This window comes from Somniosus microcephalus, chromosome 28 (assembly GCF_052327205.1).
Source record: "Somniosus microcephalus isolate GS21.2 chromosome 28, FLI_Smic_1.0, whole genome shotgun sequence".
Taxonomy (NCBI): domain Eukaryota; kingdom Metazoa; phylum Chordata; class Chondrichthyes; order Squaliformes; family Somniosidae; genus Somniosus; species Somniosus microcephalus.
Genome location: NC_141014.1, coordinates 13,982,538 through 13,998,492, shown reverse-complemented (window position 1 = coordinate 13,998,492; position 15,955 = coordinate 13,982,538). Strand labels below are relative to the sequence as shown.

At 45.7% G+C, this 15,955-nt stretch overlaps 1 protein-coding gene across 6 annotated transcripts in view; it reads right to left on the bottom strand.

The window, feature by feature from the left end:
* The window catches only part of LOC147098978 (TOM1-like protein 2), a 111,634-nt gene that overhangs the window by 57,676 nt on the left and 38,003 nt on the right, over positions 1-15,955 (bottom strand). For all 6 annotated transcript variants that reach the window (XM_085969484.1, XM_085969481.1, XM_085969482.1 and 3 more), the window contains exons 3-4: positions 7,574-7,652; positions 3,116-3,265 (exon numbers count right to left, since the gene is read on the bottom strand). In XM_085969484.1, the coding sequence (XP_085825610.1) occupies positions 3,116-3,265; positions 7,574-7,652 (229 nt within the window). The remainder of the gene's footprint in view (positions 1-3,115; positions 3,266-7,573; positions 7,653-15,955) is intronic.

Here is a 15,955-nt window from a genome sequence, read left to right as displayed (position 1 = left end):
TACAACTGAACCTGCTTCCACCGCCCTTTCAGGCAATGCTTCCCAGGTCATCATAACTCGCTGCGGAAAAGAAATTCTCCTCATCTCCGCTCTGGATCTTTAACCAGGAGACACAAATTTAAAGTAATTGGTAACTGATCCTCCTGCCAGTGGAAACAGTTCACCCCATCTACTCTATAAAAAAAAAAAAACCCTCATAATTTTGAGCACCTCGATTAAACTTCCCTTTAACCTTCTCTGCTCTGGAGGAGAACAACCCCAGCTTCACATAACTGAAGTCCCTCATCCCTGGTACCATCAAGTAAATCTCCCCTGCACTCTGTCCAGGGCCTTGACATCATTCACAAAGTTGGGCACAATGGCCCAGAAATTCAGGTCTCCACGGGCGAGTACGCACGGGGTACTCGCCCGTGGGCCCAATGGAAGTGCCGGTTTCGTGCATGCACTGCGCATGCGCGGGAAACCGGCACTTCCGTTCCCCTGAAAGAAGGGGTTCAGAGGTGGAACGCGTGCGCCGGAGAGGCAGCACGTGCGCATCGAACTTACGTTTTTTTTTTTTTTTGCAGCTTTCTCCGGGAGGGTAAGTCTCCAGCAGTTACACTTTTAAAAAGCAGACGTAAGGCCTACTTTTAACAAGGTAAGTGGTGAATTAATTAAAATTAAAACATTTTTTCCACAGGTTTATTATTTTTAAATACTTTAAAGGTAAGTTTATTTTTAGCCCCGTTAGAAAATGTAATTAATTTTTTCAAAAATTTAAATTATTGTTCAATAGTTATTTCATGTAATTTATAGTTATTTTAAAAATGTGATTTAAAAAATTTTTTATTTGAAGTTTTAGTGATGTTTTGGGGCTTATAGTATTTATAGGTTTGACAGCCCTTCCTGTCAATCTTATGAATGGAGCATTCCCTGCTACCATTGGCTCTCCATGGCCCACGTGATCCCAGGGGACGCTTCGAACTAACTGCGCCCCTGGGATACGCAAGCACTGTGCGCCGGCAGCGGCCCAGGATCGGAATCCCACGCGGGCCCCACAGCTCAACGGCCGGCGCGCTAGGTTAAGTGCAGGTCGGGGGCTTGCACCTGCGGGAAGCCCCCGACCCGAATTTCTGGGCCATACCAATAATTTATAATGGTTTAGCATAAATAAAAACTAATTTTTGACTCTTATTTGATGATGGGATTCAGAATGGGCTATTCACCTTGAAGCACATTACACTAGACTTACACAAAATCAACACACAGCCATTTCCTGCACGAATCACCGAATGGTGACCAGCAACTCCCTAATCCAAGGCACTAAAGGCAGCTGCAGCACCCCAACTGCTGACCCAGACAAGGTTAGCTAACAATACAGACCAGGGACTGATCCTCGGGACCTCACCAGGTAGTGCATTTATCCTTTAAACACCACTTTTTGAAGAGTCACATAACTGGAGAGCAGGGAGGCGCCAACAAACATTAAGCACCAACACTCCCTCAAGAGTGCTCGATTGTTGACCAGCACCAGGCTGATTTGCAAGACGTACACATCTCAGCCTCATTTGCAATAGATTTTATACCATTTTGCACCTTGCGAGAGGTTCAAACTATTAAAATGTCTTGTGGTATTAAAAAAAAAGTTAACTTCTACAAGCCAGAAAGCCTTACGCAAGAATTTCAATTCTGACACACATTACAAACAAAACCCGCTGAAATATTAAGGTGTCCACCGAGGCTCAGTTGGTCGCACTCTTGCCCGAGTCAGAAGGTCGTGGGTTCACACCAGAGACCAAAATCCAGGCCGACACTCCAGCGCAGAACTGAGGGAGTGCTGCATTGTCGGAAGTGCCGTCTTTCGGATGAGGCGTTAAACCAACTGCCCTCTCGCATGTAGGTAAAAGATCCCATTGCACTATTTTGAGGAAGAGAGGGGCGTTCTCCCAGGGTCCCGGCCAATATTTATCCCTCAATCAACATCACTAATACAGATTGTCTGGTCATTATCACATTGTTGTTTGTGGGAGCTTGCTGTGCACAAATTGGCTGCTGCATTTCCTACATTACAACAGTGACTACACTTCAAAAGTGGGAGAGTTTTCCAGATTTCCACGGCCCTGTGTGTGAAGAAGTGCTTCCTGACATCACTCCTCTGAACAACCTAGCTCTAATTTTAAGGTTATGCCCCCTTATTCTGAACTCCCCCCACCAGAGGAAATAGTTTCCATCTACCCCATCAACTCCTTTAATCATCTTAAACAGCTTAACTCGATCATCCCTTAATCTTCTATACTCAAGAGAATACAAGCCGAGTCTATGCAACCTGGCCTCATAACTTAACCCTTCTGGCAAATCTGCGCTGTTCCCCCTCCTAGGCCAATACGTCCTGTCCGAGGAGCGGAACACAATGGCTTTTGTCTCACACATTTGTTAGGAGGAATTCTGGCTCATTCACCATTTGTACAGATAGTCTTGACAACACGGTAGTAAAGTGTGGAGCCGAGGATGTAGCCATTTTTTAAATCAGTATATAGCAACAGAAACTATGTGCTAGTGAATGAACAAACAGAAAAATACAGAATACACGAGACATTGGGCTGACAGAAATACTCTCTGGATTTTTTTGCCTCTCCCAGGAAATGACGTGGCTGCAGAGGAGGTGGTGGGAAGTAGCGTTTAGTCATGATGGCCATCTTTAGTGTGGGACGGGCTTGCTGGACCAGCTGGTCTTCCCTTGCCCGCCAGTTTCGTATGTTGGTACAGGAAACTTTATTATCCGGCACCGACGGGACCAGCGTGGTGCCGGTTTATCAAAAAGTCCGGATTACAGAGAGGTATAGTTAAAAGGTACGAGAGGTCCGTACACAGCAACAACTCCAGGCTTCCCTGTTGTTTAGCAACATGTGCAGGAACTCCGGCCACAGACCAAGCGTTCTCCTGTGCAGGAACCCCAGTTACACAGCCACAGATCCAGGAACTGCCACGAATAGGAAGTAAAACTTACCTGAACCTACTCTTGAATTTTGCCGGTTAACAGAGATTTCCGGTTATTTAGGTGCCAGTAAATCGAGAGTTTGCCCTCTGCTGATTGATCAGCTATTGCAGACAGCGGTGGGCTGCCGGTGCCACTTACCTGTATTAAGCTCAGCACTTTATCCTGCACTACAGTGGGTGGGTTGTTCCTGGGCAGAATGGTTTTCACCAATACGTCCTCCACAAACTCCCGACTGGCCACCATAATATGGAACCGATGGCCACAGTTCTTCACACAGGTCTCCAGAACCTTTATTAGATAAAAAAAGTTAGACAAATTCAAACTTTGAATATACTGATCCATTGAGCACTTTTTTTTTTTTAAATAAAATAGCAGCTTCGATTCTAATTTTAACTTGACTGCTGAGCACTACAAACATGCAGCAGACATGTAGAGAAAGAGGAAGAAGCAAGTTTCACTTATATGATGTTTTAACAGGTCTTCAGGATGCCCCGAAGAGTTTTACAACCAATAAATTACTTTTTGAACTGCAGTTACTGTTACGAACAGACCGATGATGACTGGGAGACACATCGCCCTCTCTACACAGTTATGTTGGCCACACTCAGGAACTCGCCCAGCTTACCTTCGAACACCTGCAGCAAATCCAACTCTACACGAGCTGGCAAATTGTTCCGTTGGCCGATGACTCCGTGAAAGGAAATACTTCCTCATATCTAACCTAATTCTATGCTCCCGATCTGATCTAAACTCAAATAGCCTGTCCATTTGGACTGAATCTAATGCTCTCATTATTTTAATGCCCTCCATCAAATCTCCTCAAAGTCTATGCTTTTCTGAAGTAAAAAGCCCCATCGCAGCCAATTGTGGTGACTAAGGGCCTTTAAACTAGGTGTCAATCTAGTGGACCTCCTCAGACCCTTTTCTAGGGTCTCCATCACCCACCATGTGAGGAGACCAAAACTAGACACAACATTCTAAATAAGGTGTAACCAAGGCTGTTGCAGAGACAGTGACCCCGATATTAACGGGGAGGCGGGGAGAGTGTGGGAAGAACCCGGCAAGACCGGGGATGTGGAGGTCCCGCCGATTCAAACGTGGCCCTGCCGTTACAATAATTTTGGGCCGACTCTCACCCGACAGCCGGCCAGATTGACTGCCTGGCCAGTGGGCGGGAGAGGAGAGGAGCAGCAGGAGGCCTCAGCCAGGGACCTGTGCAGGTGGTCCCCGGCAGTCAGTAGGGAGGCAAAAGCTCTGGGACACGAGTGGGGCTGGGGAGGCCAGAAACGTCCCTGAGGCGCCTGCGGGGAGCACCCCTGCTCCTCCTGGCCTGCAAAGAGTGCTAAAAGGAGCAGATCTTGTACGGGTTGAGCGTCCTGAATCCGGCAACCTCAGGACCGAGGCTGAGCCAGTTTTCGGGTTTTTCCCCAGACTTCGGAACATGTTTCTGATGTCCGAAGTCCGGAAACGCCCGAGCCCAGGTTGCGATATTTCCGGACTTCGGACATCAGAAACATGTTCAGAGTCCGGAAATGCCTGGGCCCAGGTTGCGATATTTCCAGTTTTTGGTAAGCCTCCCTCAGGGTGTCCGGATTCCAGACGACCCTGCCACCAATCGTCCCGGAGTCCGGATTCCAGACAACCCTGCCACCAATCGTCCCGGAGTCCAAATTCCGGAACTCCGGATTTTGGACGCTCAATCTGTACTTACTTTAGGCAGTCAGCTCTTCCCGCCTCAGATCTGCTGCTGGGAATCCCCCAACTCGGGGCTCCCCGACCTACAGTTAAGTTTAAGTCACGCCGCCCCAACAATGTCATTGGGCCGCAACTTTTAAATGTTAATTAGGCCCCCACCTGTCTTTTGTGGGAGCCTCGATGGCCTGCTTGGGGTTTTTTTTTTTTTTTTTTTTTTTTTTTAAATTTTAAATGGCCAGGAATGAGGTTGGTTTGCTCGATCCCGATACTATTAACCCCCCCTCTCCCCCACCATTTCATTGAGCTAAACACCAAGACGACCAAAGTCATCATCTTCGACTCCTGCCACAAACACCATACCCTCCCTGACCACAGGCTCAGGCTGAACCAGACTGTTTGTAACCTGGGCATCCTACCTCAGCCCATCTGCCACTGAAATCCTCGTCCGTGCCTCTGTTGTGTCCAGAGTCGACGACTCCAATGTTCTCCTGGCCAGGGTCCCATTCTCCAGCCTCTAAACTCTGCGGCCCACATCCTAACCCACACCAAGTCCTGCGCGACCATCACTCCGATACGCCAGACACTACACTGGCTCCCAGCCTCAAATTTAAAAGTCATCCTTATGTGCAAATCCTTTCATGGCCTTTCCACCACCCCCAACTTGCTCTCTCACTATAACCCCCTCCCCAAACTCTCCGTTCCTCAGACTTTGGCATCGAACATTTCTCCCTTCACCCCACTTGGGCTCCACTCTCTGGAATTCCCTCCCTAAATCCTTCCGTCTCTCCACTTCCCGCCGCTCCTTTAAGACCCTCCTCAAAACCCACTTGTTTGACCACAAGCTTTTGGTCACACTTCTTAATAGTTCCTTCTTTGGCTCAGCATCGAATCTTCCCTGCAGTCTGTACAAATTAAAAAGAAAATGAGCTTCTAGTCACGACGTAAGGGACAGGCGCAAGATGGGACATAAATCTAACAAGGCAGACCTGCATCGCCGAAATTACCCACTGCTAGATGTTTTAATTAATATATATTTCAATTCTTTAATTTATTTTAGCATAAGAGTTCTGAGATCAGCTGCCATGCTTCAAAGTGTCAAAGATATTCAACAAAGACAAAAGGAAGGCAGTCATTTTATGCTGTTTGTTTCTGACCTTAAAACCTACAAGCTCCTTCCAATGTACAAACATCCTTCACCAAACAACAATTAAACTTTTACAGAAGCAAAATACTGCGGATGCAGGAAATCTGAAATAAAAACAGAAAATGCTGGAAATACTCAGGTGGTCAGGCAGCATCTGGAATTTAGAAGGATACCGGGTGATTTGATCGAAGTTTTCAAGATATTAAGGGGAACAGATAGGTTAGAGAGAAGCTATTTCCGCTGGCTGGGGAGTCTAGGACTAGGGGAGCAGAGTCTAAAAATTAGAGCCAGACCTTTCAGGAGTAAAATTAGGAAACACTTCTACACACAAAGTGTGGTAGAACTTTGGCACTCTCGCAAACAGCAATTGATGCGAGGTCGATTGTTAATTTTAAATCCGAGATTGATAGATATGGGGCAAAGGCAAGTATATGGAGTTAGGCTGCAGATCAGCCATGATCGCACCGAATGGCGGAACAGGCTCGAGGGGCTAAACAGCCTACAGCTGTTCCTGGAAACAGAGTTAATGTTTCAGGTCGATGACCTTTCCTCAGAACGGGAAAAAGTTAGCGATAACTAGGTAAAAGAGACAAAAGGGAAATCCCATCGGAGTGGAGAGCAGAACTTCAAGGTGGGCATTCGTGGAAGAGAAGTGGCAGTGATACGACCACTAATACAAAAGCAAAATGACTAATATCAGGCTGGGATTGCTTATTGAAATTAGACATTGGGGAATAGACCAACTGAAACACAGCTCCAGCTCAACGGTAGAATCTGCTGCGTGTCACATGGTATAATGATACCATCATTACAAAACACAGCGGGCTAGAAATTCGGGTCCCCACGGGTGAGTACGCGCTGGATACTCACGCGTAGGGCCAACGAAAGTGCCAGTTTTGTGCATGCACTGCACATGCGCGGGAAACCGGAACTTCCGTTCCCTTGAAGGAAGGGGTTCACAGGTCGAACGCGTGCGCCAGAGAAGCAGCGCGTACGCCTGGAACTTCGTGTTTTTTTTTTTTAAAACCGTTTTTTCCGGGAGGGTAAGTCTCCAGCAGCTACGCTTTTAAAAAGCAGTCGCAAGGCCTGCTTTTAAACAAGCTAAGTGGTGAATTAAGTAAAATTAAAACAGTTTTTCCACAGGTTTATTATTTTTAAATACTTTAAAGAAAGGTAAGTTTATTTTTTAGCCCTGTTAAAAACTAATTATTTTTTTCAAAAATTTAAATTGTTTAAAATAATTATTTTATGTAATTTATAGTTACTGTATTTTAAAAATGTGATTTAAAAAAAAATGTATTTGAAGTTTGAGTTAGGTTTTCAGGCTGATTTCTATTCATAGATTTGACAGGTCTTCCTGTCAAATCTATGAATAGAGATTCCCTGCTACGATTGGCTCTCCATGGCCCACGTGATCCCAAGGGACGCTTCGAACTAACTGCGCCCCTGGGATACGCAAGCACTGCGCGCCGGCAGCTGGAGGAGGCCCAGGATCGGAATCCCATGCGGGCCCACAGCACAACAGCCGGCACGCAAGGTAAGCCTCCGAACCGGATTTCTGGCCCATCATGCTTGTAAGCAATCCCACTGAGGACCCAGTTAGAATATTATATAGAGGCAATACTGCACAACTCGACAGCACATTTGCAATCGGTGGTTGCACACTCAGCACATGACATGCTTGCAAATGCAATTTCCCATTACAATACTCGCAGCACAACAGAGCCTTTGTCTTCAAGATAAATCACAGGACTAACCGTTAGACACAGCATCACCTCCCGAAAGTTTTTGTTTCCCGAAAGCCTCTTCCTCAAGGCCCTGATCGCATCCCTCGGTCTGAGAAACAAAGCAAAGATCCAATTAGAAAAATAAAAGGCAAAAAAAACCTCAACAATTTACAAGACAAAGTTGGCAGCAGAATTATTATATATATTTTTTTTTTTTTTTTTTAAATTGTTGGTTAAAAAAAATCCCTAATGATTCAGAGAATTTATCCAAAACCTAACAACCAGAGTCCAAGAAAGTCCCAAATTTGAACCCAGTGTTGTGTAGAAATATGAACACTAATGTCCACACTATGCAAGAAATATTTTATTGAAAAATCCCAATATGAGATGAGAGGGTTGTCCTATGAGGAGAGATTGGGCCTATACTCTCTGGAGTTTAGAAGAATGAGAGATGATCTCATTGAAACATATAAGATTCTGAGGGGGATTGACAGGGTAGATGCTGAGAGGTTGTTTCCCCTGGCTGGAGAGTCTAGAAATAGGGGGCATAGTCTCAGGATAAGGGGTCGGCCATTTGAGACTGAGATGAGGAAGAATTTCTTCACTCAGAGGGTGGTGAATCTTTGGAATTCTCTGCCCCAGAGGGCTGTGGATGCTGAGTCGTTGAGTATATTCAAGGCTGAGATCGATCGATCTATGGACTCTAGAAGAATCGAGGGTTATGGAGATTGGGGGGGGGGGGGGGGGGGGGGGGAGAAAGTGGATTTGAGATTGAAGATCAGCCATGATCTTACTGAATGGCAGAGCAAGCTCGAGGGGCCGTATGGCCGACTCCTGCTCCTAATTCTTATGTTCTTATTTTAACACTAGTCAGTCAAAGGGTATTAGATAAATCGCTTTCCTCTCTTCCTCCCCCGACCAACCCCCCGCCCCATGCAAGTTAAATCTCAGAACGTTACATCAGGATTTACTATTACTGCCTAGAATTTCAGCTCTCGTGACTAAGTAAGCTTGCCTCGATATGTTCCACATAACCCAATCCGAAAGATTGATTATTAACCAAGTCAAATCAGTCCCAGTAGGAACAGTGCAATACCAAGTGAAGCACAGCCGCTCATTCATAGAAATGTAATACTAACACTTTATTTGACTATATCTATAATAATACAAATAATACCTTCACAACATTTACTCTTGAGGATTACAAGTAATACTTAATATCACTCAACAAAATCTAAATCATCAGTAACTCCTGCCTGGTGATTGTTGCGCGGTGTCCGTTCATCCGTTGTCGCAGTGTCTGCATGGTCTCGCCGATGTACCATGCTCCGGGGCATCCTTTCCTGCAACGTATGAGGTAGACAACGTTGGCCGAGTCACATGAGTATGTACCATGTACCTGGTGGGTGGTGTCCTCACGTGTGATGATGGTATCTGTGTTGATGATCTAGCATGTCTTGCAGAGGTTGCTGTGGCAGAGTTGTGTGGTGTCGTGGTCGCTGTTCTCCTGAAAGCTGGGTAATTTGCTGCGAATGATGGTCTGTTTGAGGTTAGGCGGCTGTTTGAAAGCGAGTAGTGGAGGCGTGGGGATGGCCTTAGCGAGGTGTTCGTCGTCATCGATGACATGTTGAAGGCTGCGAAGAACATGGCGTGGTTTCTCCGCTCCGGGGAAGTACTGGACGACGAAGGGTACTCTGTTGGTTGTGTCCCGTGTTTGTCTTCTGAGGAGGTCTATGCGATTTTTCGCTGTGGCCCGTCGGAACTGTCGATCGACGAGTCGAGCGTCATATCCCGTTCTTACAAGGGCGTCTTTCAGTGTCTGTAGGTGTCCATCGCGTTCCTCCTCGTCTGAGCAGATCCTGTGTATTCGCAGGGCTTGTCCATAGGGGATGGCTTCTTTAACGTGGTTAGGGTGGAAGCTGGAGAAGTGAAGCATCGTGAGGTTGTCCGTGGGCTTGCGGTAGAGTGAAGTGCTGAGGTGTCCGTCTTTGATGGAGATTCGTGTGTCCAGGAATGAGACTGATTCTGAGGAGTACACCGCGCAACAATCACCAGGCAGGGGTGTTCCCTCCCAGTCGGGGAACACTTCAGCAGTCAAGGACATTCAGCCTCCGATCTTCGGGTAAGCATTCTCCAAGGTGGCCTTCGAGACACACGACAACGCAAAATCGTCGAGCAGAAACTGATAGCCAAGTTCCGCACCCATGAGGACGGCCTCAACCGAGATCTTGGGTTCATGTCACGCTACATGTAACCCCACCTGATGCAGGGTCATCCAGACTCGAGTCGACATTGGCTTGTTCTCTCTACACAGATGCGGCTGGACCTGCTGTGATTTCCAGCCAAAAAAAATGTTTTTTGTCTGTTTTTTTGTTTTTCATACAGACCCCAGCATCTGCAATATTTGACCCCTTGTGACCCCACCTCATTGTTCTTTGATGTAATGTTTCCCTGACTGACCTGTTTGGACACCATTCACACCTTTGACTGCTGTGATTATCTCTCTGCCGAGGTGCGATAAATGGCAGTTGGAAAGGTTACCTGTAAACATCTGACATGATTCTCTGACTATATAAGCTGTGTCTTTATGCATTTCTCCACTTCACCTGAAGGAGCAGCGCTCCGAAAGCTTGTGATTTCAAATAAAGCTGTTGGACTATAACCTGGTGTTGTGTGACTTCTTACATTTGTCCACCCCAGTCCAACTCCGGCATCTCCACACCATACTTATCTAAATTCACCAGAACACTGGTAGCCTTCCGGTGTTGTGTGTGATTTTAGGATTGATTACCTTTCTCCTAGCCCCTCTCTCCTCATTTAATATGTTCAAAACCTGCCTCTTTGACCAACCCTCTACAGAGGAAGACAGAACTGTTCAGTGCACAGCCACCTTGCAAATCAGCAACTTGCATTTATATAGCACATTTAATGTAGTAAAACATCCCAATGCACATCACAGGAGCGTGATCAAACAAAATCTGACACGGAGCCATACAAGGAGATATTAGGACAGGTGACTAAAAGCTTAGTCAAAGAGAGGGAGAGGGAGAGGGCGTAGTTGAGTGAGCACAAGGGTGATGATGTGTGAACAGGACTTGGTGCGAGTTAGGACACGCTCAAGTTTACAGAGAGTGCAAGGTGGGATGCCGGCCAAGAGCGCGGGATGGAATCAGTGGCTTGGGAATGGAGTTTGTGACGGGGACTGAAGACAATGGGTTTAGTCTTCCCAATATTTAATTGGAAGAAATTTCTGCTCATTCCATATTGGATGTCAGACAAGCAGTGTGAAAAATCAGAAGTGGAGGGATTGAGAAAGGTGGGTGAGAGATAGAGCTGGGTATTGTCAGCGTATATGTGGAACCTGACGTACTCAGATGATGTTGCCTAGGTATTGTACGTTCTGTGTGCTTAGAACCACAAGTGGTTCATTTTACTTTTGCTGCTTTGAAGAGGGTTGCTGGGCAATGTTCCTTGTAAACTGTGCAGCGCTCCAGGGAGCCCACGCAGCTGAATTCTCAATACAAAAGACAGACTTGCATTTATATAGCGCCTTCCACGACCACCAGACGTCTCAAAATGCTTTAGTCAATTAAGTACTTTTTTTTTTTTTTGAAGTGTAGCCACTGTTGTAATGTGGGAAACGCGGCAGCCAATTTGCGCACAGCAAGCTCCCACAAACAGCAATGTGATAATGACCAGATCATCTGTTTTTTAGTGATGTTGGTTGAGGGATAAATATTGGCCATGACACCGGGGAGAACTCCCCTGCTCTTCTTCAAAATAGTGCCATGGGATCTTTCACATCCACCCGAGAGCGCAGACGGGGCCTCGGTTGAACGTCTCATCCAAAAGATGGCACCTCCGACAGTGCAGCACCCCCTCAGCACTGCACTGGAGTGTCAGCCTGCATTTCTGTGCTCAAGTCTCTGGAGTGGGACTTGAACCCACAACCTTCTGACTCCGAGGCGAGGGTGCTACCCACTGAGCCACAGCGGACACCAGCACATTCGTGGTATTTTGAATGGAGGGGCTGCGCGGCGGCAAACAAAATTAGAGGGAACATTGTTGCCGTGTAGAAAAGTGCGTCCTGCGTTAACATCCTCGGGCATCCCCTCTCTAATGCAGGCGGCTTCCATCTCACGCCGGCACGGAGTGGAACTGAAGATCATGGAATGTGGAAAAGCACCTTGCGCTTCCCACTCTATAGCATGAATAGGGGATTTCACAGTGTTAATCACATCAACAACAACAATGTCCTTTCCCTTTTAGTAATCAGAGATTGAACTTTGAATGGTTACACTCTTGTACGAGATACTCGTGCATCTCGTTGGTTCAGTTGGCAACCTGCTCGCCCAGGACGAGAAGAATCTTGGTTTCAGCCCCTCACCGGGATTCGAGTTGTATAATCTAACCGAAAAAGTGCTGCACTGTCCAAGGCACCATCCTTTTCATCAGACGTTAAACAGAAGTCCTTGGCTGCCTGCTCTAGTTGATGCTCTAAAGCCATGGTGGGACGATGGTAACGTTAAACACTCTGGAAGGATGAGCTGAAAAGGGTGAAAGGGCCACCTTCCTCTTATAACCTTAACTTTGTTTTTAAACAAAAGGATTGGGCGGGCCATAAAAACAAAACATTACATAAGAATTCTTTTTTTACTTTAATTACCGAGTGGGCTGGGTGTAAACGTTCAGAGCGATTTTGTCCTCAGGGCTGCCAGTAGTTTTAGGGCATTTGGAATAAGGACCTTCAGTTTTTGGTTGAATATACAAGCTATCAAATTTACGAAACACTAAATAGTTTACTTGTTTTATGATAAATCGCAAACATTCTGTAATGGACTTATTGTTCAAACTAGAAATTCAATGTTTCCCAATTGACACAACAACACTTCAAAATTAGCCACACGTGTCAGCTGTGGCGCAGTGGGCAGCACTCTCGCCTCGGAGTCAGAAGGTCGTGGGTTTGAGTCCCACTCCAGAGACTGGAGCACAAAAATCCAGGCTGACACTTCAGGGCAGTACTGAGGGAGTGCTGCACTGTCAGAGGTGCCGTCTTTCAGATGAGACGTTAAACCGAGGCCCCGTCTGCCCTCTCGGGTGGATGTAAAAGATCCCATGACCACTATTTTGAAGAAGAGCAGGGGAGTTCTCCCCGGTGTCCTCCCCGGTGTCCTGGGGCCAATATTTATCCCTCAATCGATGTCACTAAAAACAGATTATCTGGTCATTATCACATTGCTGTTTGTGGGAGCTTGCTGTGCGCAAATTGACTGTTGCGTTTTCTACATTACAACAGTGATTCCACTTCACTTCCAAAGCGCTTTGCAGCCAATGAAGTACTTTTTCTGAATGTTTGGTGGGCATGAAAGGCGCTGTATAAAAGCAAGCCTTCCTTCCTTGTAATACGGATGGGTTTTGACATGAATCTTGTCATTCAGGTGCAAATGACATGTAATAATACTGGGCGGCCTGCTGGTGGCGCTGTCCAGGGAGAGTATAAATACTCGGGCATGGGCCCAGCTTGCTCAGGACATTCTTTAACAGGAACTAGTGAAGGACACAACTAGATCTCCATGTTGAAAAACAGTTGATTAAAGCCTTGTTTAATACTCAGACCCAGTGCCTAGTAGTTTTCCGACGTCCGGTTTTATTTAACGAGGACTCACTGATGAGTGAGGAAATTGGTTTCTCGCACATTTTCCAATTAACTGCCTTGATGCACGTTTTTGTTCACCTAGTCTTAAATTAGTGATGCCAGTCAAAGACGCGAAATATCATACAGCAGATTCTACAACATGCCTGGTAATTGCCACACCTGCCAAGAACAGCCACACCTAGATCCCCATAAAGCACAGTACCAAGGGCCATGTATGGCAAGAATGCACAATTAGCTGCAACCACAGGAAGACTATGTTGTTCAACAGCAAAGGGAACAGGACGGTTTAGTTCTGCGACAGGACTGAAACAGTTTCTACCAGTGAAACCACCCCACCAAAAGTTATAAACGTCCACCATTGTCACACACTCTCATCTGGAGTCAAAAATCACATTTGTTCCTACTTCGGAACAAATAGACAGCAGGGGAGTGCATGATAAGAAAGAATATGAAAAGGTTAGGCGAGAAGCCAAAAAAAATTAGGGAGGCAAAGAGGAACTATGAAATTAAATTATCAAGGAACATAAAACAAAATAGTAAAATATTTTATAGGCACATCAATAAAAAAAGGAAGTCTGGGATGGGAATAGGGCCATTAAGGGAGAGTCAGGATAATACCACAGGTAACGATAGAGAGATGGCAGAAATATTAAATAATTATTTTGCTTCAGTATTTACCAGGGGAGAGAGAACAGGTGGACATGACATTGGGATGATGAGATGAGTAATGAGATAAGTGCATTTAAAATAAGGGGATATATTAAATAAATTAATCAAACTCAAAGGAGGATAAAAACCCCTGGTCCGGTTGGATTGCATCCACGCATTTTAGAAGAATCTAGGGAAGAGATAGCAGAGGCATTACTGCGCAAATTTAATAATTCTTTAGGAAAAGGAGTAGTGCCAGAGGACTGGCGGCTCGCTAACGTAATACCGATATTTAAGGGAGATAGAACATGTCCAGGGAATTATAGACCAGTCAGCTTAACATCGGTGGTAGGAAAAATAATGGAATCCCCACTAAAGGAGAAAATAGAAGAACATCTAGAAACCAAAAATATAATAATGAATAGTCAGCATGGATTTCAAAAGGGAAAGTCTTGCTTGGCCAACCTTATTGAACTTTTTGAAGAGGTAAGGGAGGGTGAACAATAGTAATGCTGTAGATGTCATTTATCTAGATTTTCAAAAGGCCTTCGATAAGGTACCCCTATAATAGACTGATGAACAAGGTCAGAGAATGCGGAGTCAGGGGACAAGTAGCAGAATGGATTGGTGGCTGGCTTCATGACAGAAAGCAGAGAGTAGGGGTAAAGGGTAGTTATTCACAGTGGCAGAAGGTGGGTATGGTGTTCCACAAGGGTCAGTGCTGGGAAAAAAGGCTGAGGGGTGACCTTAATAGAGGTCTTTAAAATTATGAAAGGTTTTGATAAAGTGGATAGAGAATGTTTCCACTTGTGAGGAAGAGCAAAACTAGAGGCCATCAATATAAGATAGTCACCAAGAAATCCAATCGGGAATTCAGGAGAAACTTCTTTACCCAGAGAGTGGTGAGAATATGGAACTCGCTACCACAGGGAGTGGTTGAAGCGAATAGTATCGATGTATTTAAAGGGAGGCTGGATAAGCACATGAGGGAGAAGGGAATAGAGGGTTATGCTGATAGATTTAGATGAGGAAAGACGGGAGGAGGCTCGAGTGAAGCAGAAACGCCGGCATGGACTGGTTGGGCCGAGCGGCCTGTTTCTGTGCCGTATATCCGATGTAATCCTGTGTGCTTTTGCTTCTGGAATCTTGCCATGTGCCAAATGGCTGCAGCATTTGCCCCTCGCATTGCAGCAGTCACCAAACTTCAAAGTAATTCACTGTAGGTGGAGTGCTCGGAGGCATTTGTGAAAGACATTAAGGCACTAAATAAATTTGCCCTTATTTTAAGGAATTTTGCAGCCAGCCAGCGAACGAACAAACGAACGAACGCGCACGCACGCATCTTGGCGAGATGATTAGTTACATTGCATCTACAGCACAGAAACAGGCCATTCGGCACCCCACACTAGGCTCCTCATCTAACCCTATCTGCATAGCCTTCTATGCCTTTCTGCCTCATGTGCCACTCTAGCTTCCCCTTAAATGCATCTACGCTATTTGCCTCAACCACTCCTTGTGTCATTCTCACCACTCTCTGGGTAAAGAAGTCTCTCCTGAATTCCTTATTGGATTTATTCGTGACTATTCTATATTTATGACCTCCAGTTTTGGTTTCCAAGTGGAAACATCTTCTCTCTGCCTACTCTATCAAATCTTAAAGACCATCAGGTCACCCCTTAACCAGCTCTTTTCTAGAGAAGAGCCCCAGCCTGTTTAGTCTTTCCTGATAGTTATAACCTCAGTTCTGGTATTATCCTTGTGAATTTTTTATTTTTATTTTTTTTTTTTTGCACCTTCTCCAGTGCCTCTATATTCTTTTTATAATATGGCGGCCAGAACTGTGCACAGTACTCAAGAAACACAGCAGGTTCTTGAAGAAACACACATCAAACACATCTACCAGTTTGACACAAGAGGACGTATCACAGGTTTTGACCTAATCGCCTGCAATAACCATCCCAAATGTGGCCTGGCGTGCTACATCAAAAAAGGCAGCACCGAACTCGAGCACACCAGTATTGCCGGAGTTTTCACTACAGCAATACGCGTAGGAGAGCAAACAATCTCCGATGTCTACAAACCACCGCTCGTACAGTGGCCTGACCCAC